Here is a 27,867-nt window from a genome sequence, read left to right on the forward strand (position 1 = left end):
ATGCCAGGGCAGGTCCCTATGTCCCTATGAAGCTTGGGTCACCCCAGGCCAGAGCCCCCCATGCCCCCTTGGACATCCTGAGGCATGTCCCCTTGGACATCCTGGGAGCAGTCCCCATGTCCCCAGGTCCCTGGGGGTGGCACTCACGTCTGCCTTCTTGAACCTGGCCTTCAGGCTCTTCATGGTGGCTCCAGCCTCAGCCCCGTGGCACCCAGACAGGGCACAGCCACACTCGAGGGTCTCTCTGCCACCAGTATTGGCTCTGCCACCCCCGGCCCTGCTGCTCCCAGGGCCCTGTCCTCGCCAGCCGTGTCCCCACAGCCCTGGCACCGGCAGAGGGGGGGACCCGCGGCGAGGGAGTTGGGTTACAGCCCGGCTGCGGTTACAGCTGGCAGCACTGGGCAGCCGCGGGGGCTGCGAGGGGACGGGCCCCGTGTGGGCAGGGGGTGCTGCTTGCACCCCTGAGATGCCCAGGGACAGGGAGGTGAGGGGACATGGCAGGGCATGACCTGGAGAGAGAGCTGGGGTGGGGGTCAGACCCCGTCCCCTCTCCGCAGTGTGGGGCTGCAGGTGGTGTGGGGCATGGCTGGCCCCTGACCAGCTGGCATCCACAGACCTTGCCTGGCACCTCCTGCCCTTGCTGGCAGCCCCCCGCCCTTCCCTGGCACATCCTAACCTTTCCCTGCACCTCTTGCCATTGCTTGTCCTTCCCTGGCACCCGCAGCCCTTCCCTGCCACCTCATGCCATTGGCTCCTGTCCCTGCTCTTACCGTGCCCCTTGCCCTCCCCTGGCACCCTCTGCCCTTGCCTGGCACCGACAGTCCTTCCCTGGCACCCTTTGCCCTTTTCAGCACCCACTGATCTTCCCCGGCGCCCCCTGCCCTTGTCTGCACCCCCTGCCCTTCCCTGGTACCCCCGGCCGCTATGCCATCCTTGGGGGGATGCCGCCGCGCCCCGGCAGGGTGAGGGCAGCCGGCTCTCCCCGAGCCCTCTCCTGCCCGGCACAAATATGGCGGCTCCGGCGTCCCGCCCCAGCCGGGTGAGGGCAGTTGGCTCCTCCCACACCCTGTCTCGCCCGGCACAAACATGGCGGCTGCGGCGTCCCGCCCCAGCAAGGTGAGGGCAGCCGGCTCCCCTCCCAGCCCTCTCCTGCCCGGCACAAAGATGGCGGCTCCGGCGTCCCGCCCCGGCCGCTGCCGCCCCGCCCCGCCGCGGCCTCCCCTCGGCTTCCGCCCGCCGGGGGCCGGTAACAATGCGCGGGCCGGCGGCCGGGACCGGCCATGGCGGTGAATTACGCGGCCGGGCTCTCCCCCTACTCAGACAAGGGCAAGTGCGGCCTCCCCGAGGTGAGAGCGGCGCGGGGCGCGGCGGGCGGGGCGGGGGGAGGCGGCGGCGGGGAGCCGGGCACCGGGGAGCCCTTTGTGTGGCCCCGGGTACAGCCCTGGCTCCTTCCATGGACCCCCAGCCCCATCGCTTCCTTTCCTGTCCTTCGAGACCCACCCTCTGGCTCCTTCCATGGCATCCCCATCCGAGTGCCTCCCTCCAGGAGCCGCCAGCCCCGCGGGCTCTCTCCATGCCCCCCCCAGGCCTATCCTATGGCTCCCTGCATGTCCCCCCCAGCCCCACGGCTCCTCCACGGCCCCACAGCCCCATGGGCTCTCTCCATGTCACCCCCAGGCCCTGCCCCAGCCTCGTGGCTCCCTCCTGGTGGCCCCCAGGCCTACCCCATAACTCCTTTGCTGCAAGAGTGGTCAGGGACTGGCAGAGGCTGCCCAGGGTGGTGGAGTCCCCAGCCCTGGAAGCGTTCAAGAAACTTGTGGCCATGGCCCTTGGGTCCATAGTTTGATGGCCACGGTGGTGCTGGGTGGCTGGTTGGACTGGATGATCTCAGAGGGCTTTCCCAACCTTTCTGATCCTGTGCTCTATCCATGCATCTCTTCTGCTCAGATTTTTGACCCCCCAGAGGAGCTGGAGCGGAAGGTGCAGGAGCTGGCAGATTTGATCAGGAGTTCCTCCAACGTGGTGTTCCACACTGGGGCTGGCATCAGCACTGCCTCAGGGATTCCTGACTTCAGGTAAGGCTGCTGGGCAGGGGCTGGAAGCGTGGCAGCTCCTCCCAGCCCAGCTTGAGAAGCTCTGGGCTGTCCTTCCCGCTACCCCAGCCAGCTGAAAATCCCTTTTCCCACTCATTTGAGGTCAGGTTGTGCCCCACAGAAGCCCTGCACATGCTCTGCTTCCACCCACTGCTGATCCCTGACCTTCCTTTAGCAGTGCTTTGATCATCCCACCCACAGGACCTGTGGTGCCTTTCCATTGCCTTCTTGGAGCCTGCGCTCCCAGTTCTCACTCTCTCTGTCCCCACTGCTGCAGGGGGCCCAATGGTGTCTGGACGATGGAAGAGAAGGGGCTGTCCCCCAAATTTGACACCACCTTTGAGAATGCCAGGCCCTCCAAGACTCACATGGCACTGCTGGGGCTGCAGAGAGTTGGCATCCTGAAGTTCCTGGTCAGCCAGAACGTGGATGGGCTTCACGTGCGCTCCGGATTCCCACGGTACTGCCTCGGGGTCCCTCCAGCCCCCCAGCCTCTGCCACAGGGCTGCTCTGGTCAGCATGGCTTGGAATCTGTCTGGGAGTGGAAACTGGGATGTGCTGGTTTGGAAATGGGTATAGAGAGCATAGAATCACAGAACTGTTATGCCTGGGAGAGACCTTTAAGGTCATCCAGTCCAACCCTTAACCAGGCTCTCTCAGGTCACCACTAAACCATGGCCCTCAGCACCACAAGGAACAAGAACTTCCTCCTTGTTCCACCCTGCTCCAGTTTCAAACCACTGCCCATGGTCCTCTCCACCAGACCAGCTGCCTCCCCACAGCAATGGCAGGTCATTGGTGACACCCAGTGCCCCCAGAGCCTGCCTGTGACCCGAGTCTTGCTCTGACACAGCCATAGCTGTCCAGAACATCATCCCCTGGGTGCTGACCCTGTGCTGGGACACTGTCCCCAGGCCACAGCAGAGGGTCCCTGCCACCCACCATCACCTGGCAAGTCTTATCCAGCAGAGCTGGCAAGTGGGGAAGCCCTTGAGGTGTGGGGTGAGGAGGGGGTTTGGGGCAGCTTGCCCTCTTGCCCCGGGGTTCTCCATGCTTCCCCAGCTCACCTTTGCTGTCTCCCACAGGGACAAGCTGGCTGAGCTCCATGGGAACATGTTTGTGGAGGAGTGTGTGAAGTGTGGCAAGTATGTGAGGGCCTGGGGGGGTCAGTGGGAGGGGGCTTCATGGCTGGCCCTGACCCATCTCCATGGCTTTGAAACCTCTCCCAGATGGAGACTCCACCTCTGCCCTGGGCTGCCTGGGCCAGGCCTGGACAGCCCTTTTGGAGAAGAAATTGTTCCTCTTGTCCAACTTAAACCTCTACTGGGGCAACTTGAGGACATTTCCTCTCCTCCAATCTGTTGTTCCTTGGGAGCAGAGCCCAACCCCCACCTGGCTCCAGCCTCCTCTCAGGGAGCTGCAGAGAGCAATGAGCTCTCCCCCAGCGTCCTCCTCTCCGGGCTGAACACCCCCAGCTCCCTCAGCTGCTCTTCTCCAGACCCTTCCCCAGCTTGGTTGCCCTTCTCTGGCCAGGCTCCAGTCTCTCACTGTCCTTGGGGTGAGATTTCAGAGGGGGTGGCAGCTCGCTGGTGCCCGCCCCTGGTGCCACCGTCTCTTGCAGGCAGTACGTGCGGGACGCCGTGGTGGGCAGCATGGGGCTGAAGCCCACGGGCAGGCTGTGCAGCGTCACCAAGGCCCGAGGCCTGAGGGCATGCAGGTACTGAGGGCTGCTGGCTCCCAAGGGTGGCTTGGGCTGGCAGGGACCCACTCACCTGAGCAGGTGGCTCTGGTGTGCAAGGTTGGGCGTTGCGGGGCTGGGCTGGTGATGCTTCCGGCTTGGGCAAAGAGGCAGAGGAGGTCTGGGAGAGCTCCAGGAGTCCAGCTTGGAAGCTCTCCAGAGGTCCACATCTCCAAGGAGTCCCAGTGCCCTGGGGGTGTCTCCTCATGCCGAGAATCTGAGCATGTTCCAGTGCTGGGCAATGTCCTGCTGTGGGATGATGGCTCCAGAAAGGTCTTTCTGCAGCAGGATGCAGCCACTGCTGCCCTGCTGCTGCTGGCCTCTGGCAGGGAAGCTGAGACAGTCCCCAGCTCTGCAGCTGGAGGTACCCCGAGGTGCTCTGCCACCCAGATACCCTACACATGCCCCTCCTTCTTCCTCACCAGGCTCAGCCCAGCTGCTGTTCCCATCCAGACTGGCTGCAGAACTTGGGAGCTCTAGGCTGCTGTGCTGGCCCAGCTCTGATGCTGGGGAGGGAAAGGCACATCCCAGCTCAGAGCTGGGACAGCAAAAACCAGCTGAGAAAAACCAGCTGAGGCTTGGGTGGCACTGCAGCAGCCACCAAATCCCTCGTGCTGGTGAACTCTGTGCCTTGCCTCACCTCCTGGTGTGCTCTCTCTGTGCCTTTGCTGGGCTAGGGAGGGTGGGACAGGATCTGGGTCTCTGTCCCCTCAGCCAGGGCAGCTCTGCTGCCTGTTCCTGCTGTGTGTGTTTGCAGAGGGAAGCTAAGGGACACCATTCTGGACTGGGAGGATGCCCTGCCCGACCGCGACCTGACGCTGGCAGACGAAGCCTGCAGGTACCACCCCTGGGCTTTTCACCTCCTGGAGGCTGCTGCCAGCTGCAAACAGCCACAGCTTCATCTCTGCCCCTGGGTGTTTTGTCTCCTCCCTGCAGGAAAGCTGATCTCTCTGTCACCCTGGGCACCTCCCTGCAGATCAAACCCAGTGGCAACCTGCCGCTGATCACCAAGAAGCGAGGAGGGAAGCTGGTCATAGTCAACCTGCAGGCAACCAAACACGTGAGTGTGGGCATCCCTGCTGGCATCACCCGGGCCCTGGGGGGGCACAGCTGTCCCCACAGGCAGGGATTGTCCCCTGACAGAGTGCTTGCCCCCAGGACAGGCAGGCTGACCTGCGCATCCACGCCTACGTGGACGACGTCATGACGAAGCTGATGAAGCTGCTGGGGCTGGAGGTGCCGGAGTGGGCAGGGCCGGTGGTGGTGGAACGTGCTGAGCTCATCAGACCTGAGCAGCTCTTCAAACGGGACCCCGGGGCTCAGGGGCTGCTGAAAGAGGAAGCCCCCCTCCCCCAGCACAACGGCACGGGGGGGCTGTGCCCTGGCCTCGGGGCCACGCTGGGGGAGCGCCGTGAGAGCCTGAAGCAGGAATGTCCCAGCCCGGCCACGGGGCCGGCGGCGGTGAAGAAGATGAAGGTGGAGCCTCTCCTCACCTGACCCAGACTGTTCCCTCTCTCTCTGTGCCACTTTGCCTACCGACTGTTTTTTATGTCCTCAACCATTGTCCTGTTTTTTTATGTGAGTATCAAACCCCTGAGCTGCCCAGGGCCTGGCAAGAGCCTTCTCGGGCTTGGCTCAGCTGGATGGAGGATCCCCCACAGGAGATGGCTGTGGGGCCCAGCAGGCCCCAGAGGGGCAGAGCCTGGTGCTGGGGCAGTGGTGCTTAGAGGTCAGTGGGGCAGCTGATGCCATCTCAGATGAAGCTGGGGCTGGATGGTGGTGGGGATGAGCTGATGTGATCTGGCTGGGAGCTGCCTGCAGAGCCCCTCCTGGTCATGATCTGGTGCCGTGGGGGAATGTTGCTGGGTGGTGGAGAGGACAGGGACTGGTGCTGGCTGACTCCTGGCTGGGAGCTGTGGGATGGTGCCCCAGTCCCACTGCTCCTCCCTTTGCCTCTTCCTGTGCCTACTGCTCTGGGGCAACCCCAGGCTGGGTCTGGGCCCCTGTCCCAGCTCAGCTGGACCCTGTTTCCTCACGGCAGCTGGGCCCAAGGTGTTCCTGGCCCAAGGTGTTCCTGGCCCAAGGGTCCTTGCAAGCTTGTGGCTCTCCCCCTGTCACACCACAGCAGGTGGCTTTTTTCCAAAACACCTTGTATTTCCAGATCAAAATAAAGCTTAAAAAAACCCAGACCAAAACAAAGGAACAAAACCAACCACTTGCAACCTCAAGAGATCAACACCCAACCAGCCCAGGGCTCCTCCACTCCCCTCATTCCCACCCTGAGCGACCCCACATCCCTGCTGCAGCTCCTGCTGCAGCTGGCAGGCAGGGGCAGCTCCTTCCCTCCCAGTAAGGCCAACTGGAACCAGTTTCATCTTCCCAGTTCACAGATAGAAGCAAAGCCAAGGGGGGGGCCAGCATCTCCCTTCACTCAGATGCAGACCCTAGAGGGGTCACCCCGAGGACTTGTCCCATAGTGACTGAGGTGCTGAGCCACCCATCGCATCCCCTGCGGTCCCTGGCGGCTGCTCAAAGCTCCTCGGCCGTCTCCAGCCCTTTGGAGCTGCCGCGGGCAGCCTTGGTCCAGGCCAGCGATGCCAGGCCGTGGTGCGGGGCGGTGCTGCCATCCTCTGACGCGGCGCTAGGAGGGTCTCGGTCCGCATGGCTCAGCCCCTCCGAGGCGAGTGGCTGCGTGGTGTTGCGGGGGGAGGCTTTGTCCAGGTGCGGGGCGAACGTGTGGCCGCCGAAGGCTCCGTGCAGGGTCTCGGGGGCTGTCCCCAGGGGCTCCGGCCGCCGCGGCTCCGACGGCTTCTCCTCCCTGGCCTGGGGGTGCGTCTGAACCACGCGGGACGCGGCCGCGTTGTGCAGGGACCTGGAGAACACTGAGAGCCAGGGCAGGGTCAGGGCAGCTCCAGCGCCCCCGGCGCCCACCCCGGCCCGGCCCGGCCCGGCCCTCACCTCGCACGGGTCTGAAGTCGCCGTCTGCCTCGACCTTGCTGGGGGCAAAGGGGCTGATGGAGGGAAAGACGATGAGGGCAAAGGAGAGCAGCAGGACCTGGGGGCAGAGGGGAGTTGTCACTGCCTGCAGTGGCAGAGGGGAGCCAGGGTCTGGGACACAGGGGAGGGGGATGGGGGCAGAAGCAGGACTGTGACCCTGAGTTCGTACTGACTCGTGTCCCTGGTAGCATCCATCCCTCCCTCCCTCCCTCCCTCCCTCCCTTTGTCTATCTGTCCAGCCCTCCCTCACTCCCTTCTTCCCTCCATCCTTCCATCCCTCCCTCGACACCAGGAGGCTGTGGTGTGGGGCTGGGGAGGGGCTGGGGGCTTCACACACCGCGATGCAGGTTCCCGTCTGTGCTGCCTTATTGCTTGACTGCACCACCAGAGCCTGGAGCTTCTTCAGCTGCTCCAGGAGGGACCTGGGGACAGCAAGAGCCTGCTGGCACCTCCAAGACCCTCCTGTCCCCTAGGAGGTCTGTATGGGGTGGGGAGAGCCCCAGCACCATCCCACCCCCCTTTGTCCCCACCCTGCCCCAGGAGCACCTACGAGTTCTGCTTCTCCAGGTGCAGGACTTTCCTCTGCAGCTCCTGGTTCTGGGCTGTGCACGCCGACATCCTGGGGGACAGGGAGAAGGAGATGGGATCTGGGGGGGCTGGCAAGGAACACTGTCCCCATCGCCAGCCAGCTGGGCGCCCCCAGGCTGCCACCTCCGTGGCTGGGTGGGGGAGGGTCCTACCTGCTCTCCAGCCCATCGATGTATTCCTTCTTCTTCTTGCGGCTCTCCTGAGCCGATTGCTTGTTCCGGATCTTCCGCCGGATCTTCTTCAGCACCCGCTCCTCGTACTGGGGGGGACACGGCGAGGGGGCGTCAGGGCTGGCACCTCCCTGGGGCTGCGACGCCCCCACGCTCCGTGTCCTTCCCAAGCACGGACGGACCCACCTTGGTGAGGGGCAGCTGCGTGGGCAGGGACACCCCCTCCTTGGCCAGCAGCTTCTTCTCGTCCTCCGTCAGCACCAGCTCCTGGAACTGGCCCTGGCTCTGCCTCAGCAGGGAGCTGGGCACCGGCGGCTGCTGCGGGGCCACAGAGGGGAGATGGCTCTGGGTGCTGGGCTCACCCCATGCCAGCCCCCAGGGACCACGGAGCGGCCATGAGGACGGGATCGTGGTCCGGGAAGGGACAGGGATGGGGCCGTGGTGTGGGGAAGGGTGAGAAGTGTGGAGATGGAAGAGGGGAGGGATCGTGGTCCAGGAAGGGACAAGGCTGGGGACAAGGAGGGATGGGGACACAGGGCAGGGGACTCACAGCATCAGAGCCGCCAGAGAGCAGCAGGTCCTTGACGGTGAGGCTGCAGGATGCGGGTGGAGAGACCACGGAGAGGTCCTGGCTCTCCTCCAGGAAGAACCCAGGGTGCCACATATCTGAGTGAGAGCATCGCTGTCAGCAGTCCTGTGTCCCTCTGTCCCCAGTGTCCCCAGAGCAGAGCACTCGCCCTGCCATGTTCCCAGAGCTACTCGGGGTGACCCACTGCCACTCACCAGCGTGGTGGCCCTGGACTCTGTCCCCCCAGACTGTCCCCTGGGTCCTGCCCCAGCCCCTCCTGGAACACTCTGCGCTGTTCAGCACCCCCAAACCTCCCTCCTCTTCCAGTCTCCCCCACCAAGGCATCTGTCCAGTTCACCCCAGTTCCCAAGCTCTCCCCACTCCCTTCAGTCCCCCAGCCCCCCTGTTTCCTCACTATCCCAGAGAGACCCCCAGCTCCTCTGTCCCACTCAGCTCCCCAACATCTCCAGTCCCTCCAGTGCCCCCAGCATGGTCCTTTGCCCAGTTTCTCCCCCATGGCTCACCCAGGTCGATGGAGACCTCAGAGTGCTGGACCCCAGCCGCCCCTGGGAGGGGCAGAGCTTGGCAGGGGTTGGTAAAGTGGTACAGGACCTCACTGGGACGCCCATCACAGCTCCTGGGGGAGCTGTCGAGCTGGTCAGAGGGGGGGTCCTCGGAGACCCCACTGTCACTGGTGGCCGGGGACCAGCTGGGAGAGTCCAGTGCCGAGTCCCTGGGGCCCAGGATGGATGTGATGAAGTCGTCACCGTCCTGGGCAAGCTGTGAGCACAGGGATGCCTGTCACCACGGGGTGCCCATCACCACGGGGTGCCCATCACCACGGGGTGCCTGTCACCACGGGGTGCCTGTCACCACGGGGTGCCTGTCACCACGGGGTGCCCATCACCACGAGCTGCTGCCTTGGGTGGTCTCAGTTCCCAGGCAAGGTGCTGGGATGGGTCCCTCCTGCCAGGCCCAGGGCTGGGGTGGAGATGTGTCCCCCCCAGATGTGGGGGACTCACCCTGTCCTCATGCCAGGTGCTTGATGGTGTCCCCAGCTCCATGCCACGCAGGATCCCATCTTGGCGGTCAAAAAGGAGGTCCAGCAGGTCAAGGCTGTCCAGGCTGCCCACGCTGGAGGCCATGGCTGAGAGGTGGCACAGGCAGGTCCTGAACCCAGACCTCATGACTCCCACCCTCCCTTCAAGCTGCATGACCCCAGAGACCCCCCAGGTCAGGGGGTGGGCACGGGGCTGGTGAGAGGGAGCATGTCTGGGCATGGGCACGGGTGTGGGGGACCAGGTGGAGATGCAGCTGCATGTGTGGGTCCGTGGGGGGGTGTGGCCATGGTGGCACACGTGTGTGAGCAGCTGTGCCTCTGCACAAGCACATGCACACGGCTGTGTGAGCACAGGCACGTGCTGGCACCCATGTGTGAGCACAGCTGGGCACAGCTGGCAAAGCCTGGCTCCCACACAGAGGGAGAGCACAGCCTGTGGTGGTCTCACCACCTCCTTCCAGCAGCTGAAACTCCCAAATCTTCTGCTTTTTTCCCCCAAAAAAGAACTGCATGGCCAGGGCTTCCCTGCAGGCACCCAGCCCCACTGTGCCCTCCAAGAGCAGGAGCAGGATGAGCACCAGACCTAAGGGCTGGGTCAGCTCTGTGGTCCAGCCCTGTCCTGTGTGTGACCACAGGAAGCTCAGGTTAATCATTTCGGGTGGCAAGCAGAGGGGGAGGAGACTGCTGCCACCAGCCAGCCCCAAGGAGGGCACCCAGCCCTGTTCCACCACTGCCACCCCAGCACTGTTGGAGACCCCAGACTCAGAGGAAAGCAGTGGGCCAGCTGAGCAAGCTGTCCGAGCAGCCAGGCAGCTAACTAATAACCCAACCCAGCAGCTGGCCAAGCACTTGACCAAGTGACCTGCCCTAGCAACAAGCTGGCCAGGAAAGGGATCAAATGGTCAACCTGTGGCCAACTGACCAATGGACTGACTGAGCACAGATCCAACCCACTGACCAACTGACTGACCACTCAGCCATCTGACTGACCCAGCAACCCAACCCCCCAACCCCCCAACTACCCTACCCAACCAGCCAGCTACCCAACCCCCCAACTACCCAACCCAACCACTCAACTACCCAACCACCCAACTACCCAAACACCCACTACCTAACCCAACCCCCCAGCTATTCAACCCCCCAACTACCCAAGCCCCCAACTGCCCAGCCCCTCAACTACCCAACCCACACCAGGCTACCACTCAAGCCGACACCCAGCTGTCCTTCTCAACTTATCAAGCACTGATTCCAGTGGCTTCCAAGCCATCTTTGGGGCTGTTTGGCACCACCAGGACATTTGGCTGACCAACCCAGGGCAGGGGCTTTGCTGCCCCCTGTCCTTCATCCTCAGCCCTGCCAGTGAGCCCTGATGACCCCACGGGACCACCAGAGAGAGGGAGCCAGGATGTACCTGTGTGAGATCCAGCTCCCACGGCTCTGTCCTGCCTCTCGCTGCGCAGGGGGAGCAGGGCAAGGCAGCAAGCCCAGCCACCTCCTCCTCCTCCTCCTCTGTGGTGATGGCCTGACCCAAGTGGCAAAGTTTAAATTCCACCTGCACAGAAATAGTGTCCTGGATTGCAAAACCCCTGGCTGGGGACGGGGCTGGGTGACGGCAGGGGACGGACTCCCCGCGCTCCGTCACTCATTAGCCAAATGTTTTTGTCATCTCCCGTGGAGGGGCCAGGAGGGGCCAGGAGCTGCTGAGCGAAGTCCGAGGGCTGAGATTGCCCATGAACCTTCACCCACTTTTGGGGTCAATTTCCTCTCTTCTGTTTCTCTTTTTTTTTCCTCCAGACAAGCTTACTGACATTAACCACAGGCCATAGGTGCCGAGGGGAGCAGCTGATTAAGACCTTGGTGTGGACTCTACCAGTTATGGCCTCCTCCACACAACCCTTGGTCCCTTCTGCTCCCTGCAGCCAGGGCTGTCCTGGATGGCCTGAGTGCTGCTGCCTGCTCTCCCCCCCTCCCCCCCTCCCCGAAAGGCCTTTTCCAACCAAAATAATTCTGGGATTCTGCTGGGTCCAGCTCTGGGCTCCCCAATTCAATGGGGACAGAGAACTACAGGAGAGAGCCCAGCAGATGCTGTGAAGATGCTGAGGGGCCTGGAGCATCTCTGTGAGGAGCAAAGGCTGAGAGCCCTGGGGCTGTTGAACCTGGAGAAGAGCAGCCCCAGAGGGCAGCTGAGCAATGCTTAGCAAGAGCTAAAGGAGCTGTAGGCAGGAAAGAGGCTGGGGCCAGGCTCTTGTCAGTGGTGCCCAGGGACAGGACAAGGAGCAAGGGGCACAAACTGGAACCCAGGAGAATCCACCAGAATAGAAGGAGAACCTTCTTTGGTGTGATGGTGCTGGAGGCCTGCAGCAGGCTGCCCAGAGAGGTTGTGGAGTCTCCTCCTCTGCAGAACTTCCAACCCCCCCTGGGCATTGTGCTGCTGGGCAGGCTGCTGTGGGAGCCCTGCTGGAGCAGGGGGATTGGACTGGATGATCTCCAAAGGTCCCTTCCAACCCTCACCACGCTGGGATTCAGAGATTCATTCTCTACATCACCCTGAGCTGATGATATCACCCAATGCACATCACCCATGTCACCCTCCCCACCAGATCCCGCAGGATCCCTCAGGATCACTTTCACTCAGGGAGGGGTCGGGTGAGTAATGCCACGTATGCCCGCAGTGTGACACAGGGACAAGGCTGTGCCCCGTTATTGCCCTCTGACCGGGTGGGGACAAGGATGGCAGCTCCCTGCTTTATGGCCCCGTCTTGGCGATGGGAGCCCAAGGAACCGAGCAAAGGGCACCCCTTCAAAGGGCACCCACCCAAAGGGCACCCACCCAAAGGGCACCGACCCACCGCCCTGCCCAGCTCCATGTTCCCCCGGGGGCCGCTAAGTGCTCTGCTTCCTTAGGGCCTAGAGTGTCCTAGGGGCAGAACGAGCAGGGACTGGGGGAGACTCCTGCTAAGCACCACGGCGCTAACCGGCACCAAGGCTACCGGCGGCGGCAGCCCCAGCACAGCCCCGCCCCGCGCCTGGCCCCTCCCACCCCTCCTGGCCCCTCCCCTCAGCGAGCCCTCGCGATGCCTCCACCGCCCCTCCCCTTCGTTCGTCACCGCCCCCTGCCCCTTGGCCCCGCCCCTTACGCGCGTCCCTGCGCCGCGCGGCCGCGCCCCCGGCACGCCCCGCCCCCTCTCCCCCGGGCGCGCGGCCGCGCCCCCGCTAGGCCCCGCAGGCGCGGCCCGGCCCGGCCATGCCGGCCAAGAGGAAGCCGGTGCTGCCCGCCCTCAACATCGCCCCCAGCGCGGCCGAGGGGCCGAGCCCCGACGGCTCCGCAGAGTGAGTGAGTGGCGGCGGGGACCGCCCGGCCCGAGCCGCGAGCGGGGCAGCCGGGCCCGGGGGAGGGGAGCCGTGCCCGGGTGCGGAGCAGCCCCCGCCCGGGGGCCCGGGCCCCTGCCGGGCCGGGAGCGCTGTCGGACGCGGGGGAGCACCGGGCCGGGAGTGGGAGCCAGGCCTGGAGCGGCACAGCCTCCGGAGGGGCTGCGGCGGGGACCTGGGGGCCCCGGGCATGGGGGGGCTGGGACAGGCCTGGGGGGCAGAGCAGGTGTGGGGAAGCTGGGGCAGGCTGGGCACGGGGCTGGGGGCCGCATGGGGCGTGGGGGGGCTGGGGAGGGAGGCAGGAATAGGCCTGTGGGAGCCGGGACAGGCTGCGGCCGGGGGGCCTGGAAGGCGTGGGGTGGGGACAGGCCGAACGCGGGGCCTGGGGAGCGAGGCCGGGCAGGAGAGGGGCAGGAGAGGGGCAGGAGAGGGGCAGGACGGGCTGGGGCGAGCATGAGGGAGGTGAAGGACTGGAGAGCTGGAGCTTGGGGGGGGCTCGAGGGGCTGGGGCAGGGGTGGAGGCTGGTCTGATCCCCAGGTTTGCTGAGGGGGTGGCAGAGAAGGCCAAGAGGCTGGGGACAGGATCTGGGGGCAGCTGAGGACTAGAGCCTGTGGGGATCAGGCCTGGGGGCACAGGCTGCGGCTTGGGGGGCAAGGGTTATGGGGCAGTAAGCACAGGATCAGAAAGGCTGGGAAAGATCTGTCAGATCATGAGGGTGGCATGGGCAGTGCCAGGCGTGGGCAGAGCATTGCATGGGGGTGCAGGCTGGAAGGAGTGGGGTGACACCTACCCAGAGCATCGCTGTAGGTGTTGGAGGGGGGCATAAGAGGGTGGGCAGCACATGGGAGAGAGCAGCTGGTCCCTGGTGGGCAGTGAGAGCTCAGCAGCAGGTGCTGGGGCAGCACAGACTCCCCTTTGTGCTCTGGGGGTGTCAGGGAGCAGGGGGCTGCTGGACACCATGGGAAGTCCCTCTCATGTTTCACAGTGAAACCCAAGCCTGGCAGGGGGGTTGGACTCGATGAGCTCTGGAGGTCCCTCCTGACCCCTACTGATTCCCATGGAGGGAGAGGCTGCTGCCTCTTTAAGGGCTGAAGTTTGTTCCCTTCCTCCTTGGCTGTCCCAAAGCAGCTGACTGCACTGAAGCTCCACTCCAGAGGGGATGTGCTTGGTGGGCAGGTACTGCACCACAGCTCTCTGTGACCCTGCCTGGCAGCCTGAGCCCTGCCCCTCTCCAGAGCTTTGCTCTTTCAGGGGCTGAGCCCCTGTCAGAGGAGGAGTTTCAGTTACTTCCCTCCATGGTGGAGTCCCCATCCCTGGAGGTGCTCAACAAAGGCTTGGATGTGGCACTTGGAGCCATGGCTTAGTTGTCAGGAGGTGTTGGGGGACAGGTTGGACCTGATGAGCTCTGAGCTCTTTTCCAACCTGGTTGATTCTAAGATTTCCCCCCCAGAAGCCCCAATCCCTCTGGCACTGCCCTCAGACTCTCCTGACCTCTCCTCCCCTCTCCAGAGCCAACTTGGTGGACCTGCAGAAGAAGCTTGAGGAGCTGGAGCTGGATGAGCAGCAGAAGAAGCGCCTGGAGGCCTTCCTCACGCAGAAAGCCAAAGTGGGAGAGCTGAAGGATGATGACTTTGAGAGGATCTCTGAACTGGGAGCTGGCAATGGTGGTGTGGTCACCAAAGTGCAGCACAAACCCTCGGGGCTCGTTATGGCACGGAAGGTACCTGGGGGCAGGGGGGGCAGGAGGCTGTGGGGCCCTGCTGGGGTGCCCAGCACTCACCCTGGCCTCCCACTTGGTAGACAGGTTTGGGTTGGGCCTTTAAAGGTCATCCAGTCCAAGTCCCCTGCAGTCACCAGGCACATCTGCAAGCAGAGCAGGCTGCTCAGAGCCCCAGACAACCTGACCTGGGATGAGGCAGCTCCCACCTCCTTGGACAACCTGGGCCAGGGTCTCACCACCCTCAGGGGAAACAATTTCTTCCCTGCATGAGGTCTAAATCTCCCTCTTGTTGTTTCAAATCATCAGCCCCTGTCCTGTCCCAACAGGCCCTGCTCAAAAGCCTGTCCCCAGCTTTCTGCTCAGCCCCTTCAAGCACTGCAAGGCCACCAGAAGGCCCCCCTGGAGCCTTCTCATCTCCAGACTGAGCCCCAGCTCAGCAGAGGGCTGCCAGCGCTGCTGTGGCCTCCTCTGGCCCTGCTCCAACAGGTCTGCTGTGCTGTTTTCTTGTGCTCATCTCAGAGCTGCTCTGCCTGTCTCTGGGTCCTCCCCTGGGTGAGGCTCTGCTCTCTGTGACTCCTCCCTGGGGACTGGAGGGTTTTTTTCCAGTGAAGCTGGTTGTGATGAACTCAGCTGAACTGGGCAGAAGCAGTGGGAAGCAGATCTCTGCAGAGCCCTGGGTTGTGGCTAACAAGGACTGGAGTTGGCAGGTGCAGGGGTGGCTGTGGTGCATGTTCCTTGCCACCCTCTTAACCAATCCCCAGGGGAGTCCCAGGTGGCCATGAGGGGGGTTCCTCTCAGCTGTGTTTCTGGGCCACATGGCATCAGAGAATCAGTTTGGTTGGAAAAGATCTGTAAGGTCATCCAGCCCAGCACTGCCTAGCTGCCAGGTCTGGTACTCAGCCATGTCCCTCAGCACCTCTTCTGCTCTAGGCCCCAGCAGATGCTTCATCTGCCTGTTGGAAGAGAGCTCTCAGTGCTCAGGGAGCAGCACAGCTGCTCAGCTGTGGGACTGCTTCCAAGTCTCTACTCTCACCTTCTCTTGGGATGCTTCTGTGGGTCTCCAGGAGCAACTCCACTGCCCTAGGAGGCTTCACACTTCCCTTGCAGGCTTTGTTGCTTTCCAGCACTCAGGCCTTCCTCCCTTAGAATCACAGAATGGGTTGGAAGGGACCTTCAAGATCATCCAGTTCCAACCCCCTGCCCTGGGCAGGGAGCTCTTGGAGCCTTCCAGGGTGTTGGCTGTCACTGGGTGGTTGTGAGGTTGTTGGAAGCTCCACATTCAGTGAGGGCAGGCTGCTGCCCCCTGCCCTGCAGAGCCCTGTGGGAAGGACAAAGCCCCCTGGGGCTGGGCTGTCCTGGGGCTTATGGCAAGGGCAGCTCTCTCTTCTGCCCTGCCACTTATCTCCTGCCCTCTGGCTGCTTGTGAAGAGCCTCTGGGGAGCCCAGGGGGTGAAGCTGCAGCTGCTCCCTCACCTGCACAGCCTTCATGGATTCGTTTTACTTTCTGTGGTTTCCTTGCTACCTGAGCCCCTCCTCTGCCAGCACCTCCCACAGCTTGGGAAGATGTTCCCAGCTGCTGAGTCAGATCTGCAGCAAACTCCTGACCTGTCTTTCTGCCCTGTCCTGTGTGAGCTCCACGTGGCCAGCAGCTGCACAGGGCTCTGCCTCTCCCCTTACCCTTCACATTCGTCTGCAGGTGGTACAAAGGCTGTGCCAGAAGGGAGCTTCCCTTGAAGACTTTGTTGCTCTCCAGCACTCAGGACTTGCTCTCAGAATCACAGAATGGGTTGGGCTGGAAGGGACCTTCAAGATCAGCCAGTTCCAACCCCCTGCCATGGGCAGGGACACCTCCCACCAGCTCAGGTTGCTCAAGGCCTCATCCAGCCTGGCCCTGAGCACCTCCAGGCAGGAGGCAGCCACAGCCTCCCTGGGCAGCCTGTTCCAGTGTCTCCCCACCCTCACTGAAAAGAATTTCTTCCTAATGTCTCATGTAAATCCAGCCTCTTCCACTCTGAAGCCATTTTCCCTCATCCTGTCACTCCTGACATCCTGTCCAGGCCTCCCCAGCTCTCCTCTATCCCCTCTCAGGTACTGGGAGGCTGCTCTAAGGTTTCCTTGGAGCCTTCTCTTCTCCTGGCTGAACAGCCCCACCTCTCTCAGCCTGGCCTTGCAGCAGAAGGCTTCCAGCCCTCCCAGCATTGCTGTGGCCTCCTCTGGCCCTGCTCCAGCAGGTCCCTGGCTGGGCTGGGGCTGGGGCTGGGCTGGAGCTCATGCTTCCAGCTCATGTTGACCTTCTCCCAAGTCCTTCTCCTCAGCACTGCTCCCTGTCTGTTCTCTGCCCAGCTTGGATCTGTGCTGGGCATTGCTCTGGAAGCCTCCCATGCCTCCTGTCCTTTTTTCCCCGGGTGTTAAAGCTTGGCTGTTTGGTTTTCTCCCTTTCTTGGCAGCTGATTCACTTGGAAATCAAACCAGCCATCAGGAACCAGATCATCCGGGAGCTGCAGGTGCTGCACGAGTGCAATTCCCCCTACATTGTGGGCTTCTATGGAGCCTTCTACAGTGATGGAGAGATCTCCATTTGCATGGAGCACATGGTGAGTCCCCTCCTCCCTCTGCAAGCTCAGTCACATCCCCCTGAGACTTGAAGCTGGGGCTGAAGCTTGCTGCGGGGGGCTGCAGCCACCGTGGCTCCAGGCTCTGGCTGCAGCGCTCCTGGTGGGAGCCACAAGGCTGCTGTGAAGGCTGCAGAATGCCACAGGACAGACTTTTTGGGAAGTGGCAGCAGAGGTTTGGGGGTTGGCCAAACAGAAATGTTGCAAACCCAGGAAGTCTCCAGAGCTGGCTGTGGAGCAGGGCCGGCGCTGTCCGCTGGCGACCGGAGCGTTGTCACTGCTCTGCATCAGCACTGACTGCATCAGCTTGGCCTTCACCACTGCTGGAGAGGAAGCTAAGAACAAGTAGCCAGAAGCAGAGCTGATAGAAGATAGCAGGGAAACAATTTCCAGTGAGAAGCTTCAGCTCTGATCAGCAGATACCAATTTCTTTTTGAGCTGTACAAGGAGTTTGCTCAGCACTGAGTCACTGCAGGTAGCTGAGCTCTGTGCTGCTCGCAGAACGCAGCAGGTTGGGAGGGAGCCTCATAGCTCATCTTGTCCACCCCCCCTGCAGTCAGCAGGGACATCTCCAGCTAGATCAGGATGCCCAGGGCTCCATCAAGTTTGGCCTTGAATGCCTCCAGGGCTGGGGCCTCAACCACGTCTCTGGGAAACCAGTCCCAGTGTCTCACCACCCACACTGGGAAGAGCTTTCTCCTGGAGTCCAACCTCGTCCTCCCTGCTCCCTTTCCCTGCTGGGCATCAGCAAGGTGGTCACTTGGCTGTTCTTTGGTTTAGGATGGTGGCTCTTTGGACCAGGTGTTGAAAGAAGCCAAAAGGATTCCTGAGGAGATCCTGGGGAAGGTCAGCATAGCGGTGAGTTGTGGCAGCCCCCAGCCAGGCTTTGCTGGCTGTGGTCTGGGAAGCAGCTGTGTGGCCTTGGGAAGCTTCTTCATTCCCCTCATGCCCTTTCCTCTCCTGACCTGGGGCAAGAGGCAGTGCTGTGTGCCAGAGGGGAGGGGGAACACAGAACCATTTGGGTTAGGAAAGACCTCTCAGATGAGCCAGTCCAGCTGTTCTCTAACTGCACCAAGGCTGGGGCTGAACCATGGCCCTCAGCACCACAGCTCTGCAGCTTTTCACCACCCCCAGGGCTGGGGATTCAGCCACCTCCCTGGGCAGCCTGGGCCAGGCTTTGAGAACCCTTTCAGTGAAGAAGTTTCTTCTGCTGTCCTACCTAAACCTCTCCTGGGGCAGCTTGAGGCTGTTTTGTCTCAACCTACAACCTGCTGCTAGGGAGCAGAGTCCAACCCCCACCTGGCTCCAGCCTCCTTCCTGGGAGTTATGGAGAGCCAGAGGAATATATTCCAGAGCTCTCCATAGCTCCCAGCCTTTGTGGTGCACTGGCTGGTGTTGACTTCTCCTGGGGCAGACTGAGGAGCAGCTTTTTCAGGCAGCAGCCCCCAGATCTGTGACTGACTTGGTGATAAACTGCAGCCCCTGAAGCATGTGGAGGCCACAGATGGATTCCCTCAGCAAGCTGCAGCCTGGCAGCACCCCGAGTTTATGCAGTGTGCCCTGCTGAAGGGGAAGCACTTCCCTGCCCAGCTCTGATCTCATCCTGCCTTTGGTTTCCCTCTAGGTTCTGAGAGGCTTGGCATATCTGAGGGAGAAGCACCAAATCATGCACAGAGGTGAGAGGAGGAACCTAAAAATAGCTGCCTGCAGCACCAGGGCCCTGTGCTTCACCCAGAGCCGTGCTTGATGCTCTTCTCTCTTGCTGTTGGCAGATGTGAAGCCCTCCAACATCCTGGTGAACTCCAGGGGAGAGATCAAGCTCTGTGACTTTGGGGTCAGTGGGCAGCTCATTGACTCCATGGCAAACTCCTTCGTGGGCACTCGGTCCTACATGTCTGTAAGTTGCCTTTGCCTTCTGCCAGCTCTCCTCTGCAGCTTGGCCTCCTCCCTGCTCCTCCAGGGTCAGTGTCTGGTGCCTGACCTGTGGTGCTGCTGGGTGTTTCCCTCCTCATCAAATCCTCCCCCCACCCTGTTCCTGGCTCACCTAGGGGGTGAGCTCAGTGCTCCAAGCACTGTGCAGTGCCAGAGCAGCAGACAGCTCCATGTCCTCCTGAGGAGCTGCTGAGCTGTCAGCTCCAGCCTGTGCTCAGCTGGCAGTGGTGCAGGTGGCAGTGCAGAGACTGGCAGGGAAAGGTGTTCTGGATCCTGCAGAGAGTTCCATGGTTTGTTTTGGTGACAGTTTGTGGGCTCAGAAACACAGAGCCACAGAACTGTTAGGGTTGGAAGGGACCTCAAGGCTCAGCCATGGGCAGGGACACCTCACACCACAGCAGGTTGCTCACAGCCACATCCAGCCTGGCTGCAAACACCTCCAGGGCTGAGGCTTCCACCACCTCCCTGGGCAGCCTGTGCCAGGCTCTCACTTCCTGTCCATGAAACTGAGTGTGAGGGGACACAGTCACAGAATGCATTGGGTTAGAAGGGCCCTTCAAAGGTCATCTTGTCCCTGCAGGGGCTTGGACACCTCCAGCCAGAGCAGGCTGCCAGGGCCACATCAGGTTTGGCCTTGAATGTCTGCAAGGATGGAGCCTCCACCACCTCCCTGGGCAGCCTGTGCCAGGGTCTCCCCAGCCTCCCTGTGCAGAGCTTCCTCCTGATGTCCAACCTAAACCTGCCCTGCTCCACTTCCAAACCGCTGCTCCTGGTACTAGAAGCCCTTCTACACAGTCCCTCTCCAGCCTTCCTGTGGGCCCCCTTCAGATGCTGGTGCACCTCCTGTGTTGCTCTGGCTGACAGAAACCAGTTCAGTGGAGGCTAATGGGAACTGAAAGCCAAACTGGAGCCAGCCAACATGAGTCACCTGCAGGAGGAGCTGATTCTGCTTCTGCTTTGAAGGAGGCTCCTCACCAGCCTGGGCTCAGCTGCAGATGGTGTGCTGTCCACCAGCAGAAAGTTGCCTCCTGCCTGGCTCCCTGACCCCAGGTCCCTGCCTTGAGGGTGGGTGGGGGTCTTGTGCTCAGTGCCTGTGTGGCTGGGGCCAGGCAGGAGGTTGTCAGAGCCCAGGTCTGGGCTGAGCTGCTCTCATATTTTGGGAATGGTTACCCAAGCACAGTTATAGTTAGACAGGGGCTATTTAAAAGTGGCAGCTCCTGTGTGCCCAGCCCCTGGCTCCCTGCAGCTGCCAGTGAGGATGACTTGCATGGGGGGGGGGGTTTATTTTTAATGTTTCTTTCGATGCTGAGAGCCTGCAGAAGGTTTGGGTTGGGTTTGGTTTTCTCTCTGCTCCTCAGTGTTCCTCTGGGGGATGAACAGCAGTGAGCAGGGAGGGGGGAAAAAAAACACCCACCCAACTAATAAATTGTTAATAACTGGAGCTCATTAGATCTGAGCAGAGAGAGAGCCCTGCTGGCTGCCCTGAGTGCTGCCCAGCTGTAGCTGTTGGCTCTGCTGCATCCCAGGGCTTCCCAGGAGCTGCCTGCTGCATCCCTTGTGGGCAGGGCATGGAGTGGAGCTCCTGGAGGGCAGATTGAGACTGGAGGTGAGGAAGAGATGCTTGAGAGTGAGGGTGGGGAGGCACTGGCACAGGCTGCCCAGGGAGGCTGTGGCTGCCTCCCCCCTGGAGGTGTTCAAGGCCAGGCTGGGTGAGGCCTGGAGCAAGCTGTGCTGGTGGAGCTGTCCCTGCCCATGGCAGGGGGTTGGAACTGGATGCTCTTGAAGGTCCCTTCCAACCCAACCTGTTCTATGGATCTGTGACCACTCTGGGACAGTCTTTTCCCTGGAGGTGTGGAGAGCTGAGCAGGATATTGAGTCTCATCTGTTTCATTTCCCTGTGTGATACTTACTGCAGAATCCCAGCAGGGAGGGGTGGGAAGGGACCTCTGGAACTCACCCAGGCCAACCCCCCTGCTCCAGCAGGGCTCCCACAGCAGCTTGCCCAGCAGCACAGTGCCCAGGGGGGATTGGAAGCTCTGCAGAGAAGGAGACTCCACAACCTCTCTGGGCAGCCTGCTGCAGGCCTCCAGCAGCCTCACACCAAACAGCTTTCTCCTCCTGCTCAGATGGAACCTCCTGGGTGCCAGTTTGTGTCTCTTGTCCTGTCCCTGGGCACCACTGCAAGAGCCTGGCTCCAACCTCTTGCCTCCCAGCCTTTATCTCCTGCTGAGCATTGCTCAGCTGCCCTCTGGGGCTGCTCTTCTGCAGGCTCTCAGCCCCAGGGCTCAGCCTTTGCTCCCCGCAGAGCCGCTGCGGGCCCCTGGGCAGCCTGCCCCGGGCCCTGCTGTGCCGCCGCTGACCTCCCCCCGCGCCTCTGCTCTTCCCTTCCAGCCCGAGCGGTTGCAGGGCACCCACTACTCGGTGCAGTCGGACATCTGGAGCATGGGGCTGTCCCTGGTGGAGCTGTCAATCGGAAGGTATCCAATCCCCCCGCCAGACTCCAAGGAACTGGAAGCAATATTTGGCCGTCCTGTGGTGGACGGGGCCGAGGGAGAGCCTCCCAGCATCTCGCCGCGGGCCAGGCCCCCAGGCCGCCCCATCAGCGGTAGGGGCTGTGCGCGGTGCACACGAGGCACGGAGCTGGGGGAGAAGGGGCTGGGGGCTTCTCTTTGCTGTGCCTGGGGGAGCCCAAGGCTGCCTTTGGACCAGCTTGTGGCGGGGAGCTGAGTGCTTCCGGGCAGGCCCTCCTCTGCGGGGCGCCTGGCTGCCACCTCTGCGGGGCACCTTGTGCCACCTCCATGGGACACCTTGGTGCCATCTGTGCAGGGCACCTTGTGCCACCTCCATGGGACACCTTGGTGCTTCCTCTGCAGGGCATCTTGGTGCCACCTCTGTGGAGCTCTGTGGAGCACCTTGGTGCCTTCTCTGCAGGGTACCTCATGCCACCTCCATGGGACACCTTGGAGCCATCTGTGCAGGGCACCTTGGTGCCACCTCCATGGGACACCTTGGTGCCATCTGTGCAGGGCACCTTGTGCCACCTCCATGGGACACCTTGGTGCCATCTGTGCAGGGCACCTTGTGCCACCTCCATGGGACACCTTGGTGCCTCCTCTGTGGAACACCTTGGTGCCATCTCTGCAGGGCACCTTGTGCCACCTCCATGGGACACCTTGGTGCCATCTCTGCAGGGCACCTTGGTGCCTCCTCTGTGGAACACCTTGGTGCCTCCTCTGTGGAACACCTTGGTGCCATCTGTGCAGGGCACCTTGTGCCACCTCCATGGGACACCTTGGTGCCATCTGTGCAGGGCACCTTGGTGCCTCCTCTGTGGAACACCTTGGTGCTTCCTCTGCAGGACATCTTGGTGCCACCTCTGTGGAGCTCTGTGGAGCACCTTGGTGCCTTCTCTGCAGGGTACCTCATGCCACCTCTGTGGGACACCTTGGTGCCTTCTCTGCAGGGCACCTCACACCACCTCTGTGGAGTGCCTCAGTGCCACCTCTGCAGGGCACCTTGGTGCCATCTTGATGCTTCCCCAAATCCACTCTGCCCCGGGGGGTGCAGCCCCTGGGGGATGCAGGCAGGAGCCTGGGCCTGCCCGGGGAGGTGGAGCTTGCTCTCAGGATGCTGTGAGGGAACAGCGTTGCCTGCTGGGCTCTCCTAGGGCTGTGAAGAGCTCAGCTGATTTGGCTTCTTCAGACCCTGCTGTGGCCCACCAGAAGGATCAAGCCACACAGCAGTGCAGCTGGTGCTGGGGACCGTGCAGGCTGTGGCCCCCTTGGAGGACAAGCTTTGAGGGACTCTCTCTCAAGCCCTGTTGCTCCTCAGGCTTTGCCTCTGCTGCCAACAGGTTTCTTTCAAACTCTGGGAAGGGCTTTGCTGGGACCTCTGCTGGAAGCACCAAACCAGCATGGGGCTTTGAAGGAGGCTCTGCTTGAGCCATTTCCTTGGAAGCAGAAGGCTCTGGAAGTGCTGCCAGCCTGCCACAGCAGATGGTCTGGTACTCTCCAAATGCTCCAAGCTAGGGAAGGAGTCTGGCCTCTGGGCACAGTGAAATTTCAGGATGTCTTCTGCCTTTCCCTGCTACCTTTATTTTTAACCACAAAGCAGTTCCCAAGTGGGTTGCCTCTGCCTCTCCCAGCCAAAGCCCCACAGCACTGGTGCTGTGCACACCAGGTGAAGCCCCTGGCTGTCCCTGCACAGCCTCTCACTGCTGGTCTTGTGCTCTTCCCCACACAGGTCATGGGATGGACAGCAGGCCTGCCATGGCCATCTTTGAGCTGCTGGATTATATAGTGAATGAGGTGGGTGAAGCATGGAGTGGGTTGGGACCTTCAAGATCCCCCAGCTCCAACCCCCTGCCGTGGGCAGGGACACCTCCCACCAGCACAGGCTGCTCAAGGCCTCATCCAGCCTGGCCTTGAACATTTTCAGGGGTGAGATGTCCACAACTCTGAGCAATCCATTCCAGTGCCCCCCACCCTCACTGGCAAGAATTTCTTCCTCCAGTCTCAGTCTCCCCTCTCCCAGCTCCAAGCCATTGACCCTTGTCCTGGCACTCCCAGCCCTTGTCAAAAGTCCCTGCCCAGCTCTCCTGGAGCCCCTTCAGCTCCTGGAAGGCTGCTCTGAGGTCTCCCTGGAGCCTTCTCTTCTCCAGGCTGAGCAGCCCCAGTTGTCATTTCTGGAGTGGCTTTGTGCACCTCAGGCATTGCCAGGGGTGGGATTTGCAAGAGCAGATCCAGAGCTGCCATGCTGCAGTTTGGGTTTCCCAGCCCTGGCAGTGATTCAGCATCGTGCAGGGGCAGCAGTCTGCTGCCAGCCAGGGTAAGAAATGGCAGAGAGCAGGTCCCTGGTGGTGGGAGGGCAGTGAGGAGGAGGAGGAGAGCTGCAGAGCACAGCTTTTCCACAGCTCAGCAGAGCCTGTAGCTGGCAGCTTCCTGAGGCAGTGATGCACAAAGCCTTTCTCCTTCTCTCTGCAGCCTCCTCCCAAGCTGCCCAGCGGAGTTTTCACACAAGATTTCCAGGAGTTTGTAAATAAATGGTAAGGATTTCACCCTGGGGCTGGAGGGGGAGGCCTGGATGTCCTCCTCCCTGAGTGCTCTGCAGGCTTCTGCTCCTGCCAGAACATTCAGTGGAAGGCAGCATCCTCCCTGCTCTCTCTGATCTCTCCCTGGCTGCAGTGTGAGCCCACAGGGAGCTCCTGCCTGGGGAAGGGCTGGAATAAAAGTGGTTTATTTGTGTGGTGATACTTAGCAATGTCCCAGCACCTCCTGACTCTGAGCCTGGCACAGGGCATGGTGGAGCAGATTGCTGGGGCTGAGTCACCCCCAGCCTGGCTGGCACCAGGCACATGCCAGCGACTCCCGGGCCCTCTGATGTGGTGGGGGTCACACACACACACCCCCCCTGAAGGTGCTTGCACAGCTCCTGGTAAGTCACAGAGGTTGGATGGGACACAGATCACTCACCCCTGGAGTGCTGGGCCCTGCTCTCATCTGCAGGGTGTGGTTCATCTGCACCATCCAGAAGAGATCCTGCAGCTCTCCCCGGGAGCTGGGCCGGGGGAGGTGACTCTTGCTGAAGCCATTTCCACTCTGCTGCTGTGCTTCTGGAGGAAGCAGCCAGGAGGCCACTGCTGGAAGCTGGAGACCTCTGCAGCCCTGCTAACCAGCCTGCCCCAAGAGAGGTCTCAGTGTTGGTTTTGCTTCTCCTTCTCGTTTCAGCTTAATTAAGAACCCAGCAGAACGAGCAGACCTGAAGATGCTGATGGTGAGTGGGGAGGGCAATGTTCTCTGCACTGGGATGGCAGCAGGGGCTGCAAAGTGCTGCCCTGGCCCTCTCAGGCCTCTCCTGCTGGGAACTCCCAGGCTGAGCTTGAGAGGAGCCACAGAGAGCCGGGGAGAGGGAGTGACTCACCTTGGGTTCAAAGGCAGTGATGGTATCTGGGCTGTGTGGAGCCAGGGATGGGAACCACCCTGCTCTTCCGTGTCTGCAGAGCTGCCTGCCACAAACCTTTGCCTCCTGAGCAGATGAATATGGATACATGGGACCAAAAGGGCCCAGAAGTGTGAGCTGCCAGCCCAGCCCCAGCCTGCCCTGGGCTGATCCCCAGCAGTGTGGGCAGCAGGGGCAGGGAGGGGATTCTGCCCCTCTGCTGAGACCTCCCTGCAGTGCTGGGGCAGCTCTGGAGCCCTCAGCACAGACAGGGACCTGCTGGAGCGGGGCCAGAGGAGGCCACAGTAATGCTGGCAGGGCTGGAAGCCCTCTGCTGTGAAGCCAGGCTGAGAGAGTTGGGCTTGGGTCAGCCTGGAGGAGAGAAGGCTCCAGGGAGACCTTCTGGTGGCCTTGCAGTGCTTGAAGGGAGCTGCAGGAGAGCTGGGGAGGGACTTCATCAGGGACTGCAGCGACAGGATGAGGGGGGATGGTTTGAAACCGAAAGGGGAGATGTAGATTAGATACTAGGAGGAAACTCTTCGCTGTCAGGGTGCTGAGACCCTGTCCCAGCTCTGGAACCCTTCCCTGCAGAGCTCCCAGCCCCACCTGGCCTTGGTGACCCTGGGCAAGCTGCTGTGCTTTAGGAGGCTTGGATTCGATCTTCAGAGCTACCCCCCCCCGCCCCCACCCCCTTCCGCCCCCCCTTCTCCCCCCCCATTCTACGACCGTGCGGTGCTGCCGCTCAGCCTGCTGCCCCTTCCCTTGCAGAGTCACACCTTCATCAAGCGCTCCGAGGTGGAGGAGGTGGATTTCGCCGGCTGGCTGTGCCGAACGCTGCGGCTGCACCAGCCCAGCACCCCCACCCGCGCCGCCGTCTGAGCGCCGAGCCGCCGCCGCCTGGTGTCAGCACCTCCGCCGCTGTCACCGCTTCCTCCCCTCCCGTGGGTGACAGAGCTGTGTCCTCCTCCTCCCCCTCCCCCTCCTTCCTTCTCCTGCCCGTCCCCTCCCCACCCCTCCCCTCCCCCCAGCTCGCCTGGCAAAGCAGCGTCCCCCCCCCCGCCCGGCAGCGGCTTCCCTCGGCCCAGCCCCAGCCGGACCGGGCTGAGGTTCTTTGGAGGGGTTGGGGAGGGGGCTCCGGGGCCTCAGCTCCAGCTCGGGAGCTCCTCTGACACTTGGGAACTGTGGTGCTGCTTATGTTGATCTCTCTCTCTCTCTCTTTTTGTTGTTTTTGGTTTGGTTTGGTTTGCTTTTCTTTGAGGGGGGGCTGGGAGGGGTTTGCTTGGGGGTTTGGTTTGGGTTGGTTTTGCTGGAGTTGGGGTTTTTTGGTTGTTGTTATTATTATTATGGGGTTTGTTTCTTTTTGTTGCTGTTTTGGGTTGGTTGTTGGTTTTTTTTTCGGGGGGGGGAGGGGTTGAGGTTTTTTGTTTGTTTTGAAATATGTTCACTTGGGTTTAAAGAACAACAACAACAAAACAAAGCCAACAACCACCAGAGAGCTGAAGTGCTGCTTGTGTGCAGGCTGGGCAGGTGTGGGGCCCCCAGGGGCTGCACAGCTCACACTTCACCTCCCCCCCTGCTTGTCATCTGGCCCTCCCCCACCACCACCCCCCGGGGGCAGCAATGGACAAACCCCAGCGAGGAGGGCCCAAAAATGTCCTTCCCCCCCACCCCCCCCCGGGCTGGGCTGGGGAGGAGGTGAGTGCCCTGCCAGGGCAGGCAGCTCGGGGGGGTGGTTTCCTGGCTGAGCTGGAGAGGAGCAGGGCACTGAGCTGCCTCCTGGGCTGGAGGAGAGCAGAGATTTGGGGCTTCTGGGGGTTGGGTTTTCCAAGGGTTGTTTCCAAGCCCCCTCCTGGCCCCAGCTCTGCGTGTGGGGAAGGGTCTGGCTGGGCTGAGCCTGGGCCAGGCTCTGCTGGCAGCAGGAGGGAGCTGGGTGGGAGCTGTGAGGTGGGTGGGTGAGTGCCCCTCCCCCCCCCCAGGGCTGTGGCTCCCTGTGAGCCGTGGCTGGCACCTTTGGGTGCTGAGGGGAGGGCAGAGCATGGGCTCCCCTCCTCTGAGCTCCTGGCAGAGCTGATTGCCCACCAGGGACCAGTGTGGCAAGGGCAGAGCCAGGCTAGCCCAAGAGTGAGGTCTCCCTTCTTGACCCACAGGAGCTGGGGAGGGGTGAGACCCCTCCAGGCTTTGGGGCTTTCCCTCTCCAGCTGCCTCTTGCCCACCCCTCAAGTGGCCTTGGCCAGCAGGGCTGTAGCAGAGCCCTCAGCTCCTTCCCCAAACCCCTGACTCCCCGTGCTCAGGAGGTGCAGGGTGCCCAGGCTGAGCATTGCAGGGAGGGGATGAACCCCCCTGGCCAGATCTGCCTTGTCCCAAGCTTTTTAAAGGCCTCCTGGGCCTGACCGTGGCTGGAGCTCCCTCCCTGTGCTGGTGGAGCTGCCAGCTGCAGCCCAGCAGCGCCGTGGGGATGGCAGCTCCCTGCTGGGCCCCCCCTTCCCACCACACAAATGACTCCTCTGCTCCCCCCATGTGGGGCTCTGCCCTCCCCCAGCCCTTCCCCCTCCTGAGGAGATGATTTTTGGATTTGGGGTGTGTTTTCCTCCTTTGGGGGCTGACTGTTGTCACACTGGGCTGGTGGCTGACGCCCCCTCTGCCAGCACTGGGGTCCCACCGTCACAGCACCCCAAATCCTCCTGCCCTGTTCTTCCTGGGTAAAGAGCAAAGGAGCTGCCCTGTGCCCCTGAAGGACACCACAGGCTGGGGGGGTCCTGTGGAGGGGTTCTGTGCTTGCTGGCTCAGCTCCTACCTGGCCAAGCCACCCTGGAGCCCTGGGGATGCTCCTCAGGGTTAATTGAAGGGGGGGAGGGGGGAAGTGGATGGCTCCTAAAGCTTTGGGATGCTTTCAGTTGGGTTTGGTGCTGGGTGGAGGAGGAGGAGGAGGAGGGAGGAGAAGCAGCACCTTGAGCATTTTGTTGGTGCAATTCCTTCTGGGTTTTATTTTGGTTGTCAGACTCAGTATTTTCATCATGGGAAAGGATGAAACAAATAAAGGACACTTTACATTTAAAGGTGGTGGCCTCGAGTGACTTTAAAC

General features: G+C 61.9%; 3 protein-coding genes across 3 annotated transcripts; 2 read left to right on the top strand and 1 right to left on the bottom strand.

The window, feature by feature from the left end:
* Positions 1-1,206: 1,206 nt before the first annotated feature.
* SIRT6 (sirtuin 6) lies at positions 1,207-5,389 on the top strand. Its single transcript, XM_068165005.1, has 8 exons — positions 1,207-1,346; positions 1,948-2,075; positions 2,371-2,553; positions 3,179-3,238; positions 3,715-3,810; positions 4,589-4,669; positions 4,768-4,891; positions 4,990-5,389. The coding sequence occupies exons 1-8, from the start codon at positions 1,281-1,283 to the stop codon at positions 5,326-5,328; spliced, it is 1,077 nt and encodes a 358-aa protein (XP_068021106.1). The 5' UTR covers positions 1,207-1,280; the 3' UTR covers positions 5,329-5,389.
* A 390-nt stretch (positions 5,390-5,779) lies between these two features.
* Positions 5,780-10,733, bottom strand: CREB3L3 (cAMP responsive element binding protein 3 like 3). The gene is made up of 10 exons (XM_068165007.1): positions 10,626-10,733; positions 9,177-9,301; positions 8,679-8,934; positions 8,137-8,252; positions 7,773-7,904; positions 7,569-7,675; positions 7,379-7,447; positions 7,166-7,250; positions 6,790-6,886; positions 5,780-6,713 (listed from the first exon to the last, which is right to left on the bottom strand). Exons 2-10 carry the CDS (start codon positions 9,297-9,299, stop codon positions 6,361-6,363), a joined length of 1,338 nt encoding a protein of 445 aa, XP_068021108.1. The 5' UTR covers positions 9,300-9,301; positions 10,626-10,733; the 3' UTR covers positions 5,780-6,360.
* Positions 10,734-12,413: 1,680 nt separating this feature from the next.
* Positions 12,414-27,841, top strand: MAP2K2 (mitogen-activated protein kinase kinase 2). The gene is made up of 11 exons (XM_068165002.1): positions 12,414-12,544; positions 14,094-14,304; positions 16,752-16,898; positions 17,697-17,774; positions 18,541-18,592; positions 18,689-18,813; positions 21,240-21,453; positions 23,091-23,155; positions 23,831-23,892; positions 24,575-24,620; positions 25,554-27,841. The coding sequence occupies exons 1-11, from the start codon at positions 12,459-12,461 to the stop codon at positions 25,662-25,664; spliced, it is 1,197 nt and encodes a 398-aa protein (XP_068021103.1). The 5' UTR covers positions 12,414-12,458; the 3' UTR covers positions 25,665-27,841.
* Positions 27,842-27,867: the final 26 nt, after the last annotated feature.

Source organism: Melanerpes formicivorus, unplaced genomic scaffold (assembly GCF_026170545.1).
Source record: "Melanerpes formicivorus ecotype bairdi unplaced genomic scaffold, bMelFor1.0.p_v2 SCAF_83, whole genome shotgun sequence".
NCBI lineage: Eukaryota > Metazoa > Chordata > Aves > Piciformes > Picidae > Melanerpes > Melanerpes formicivorus.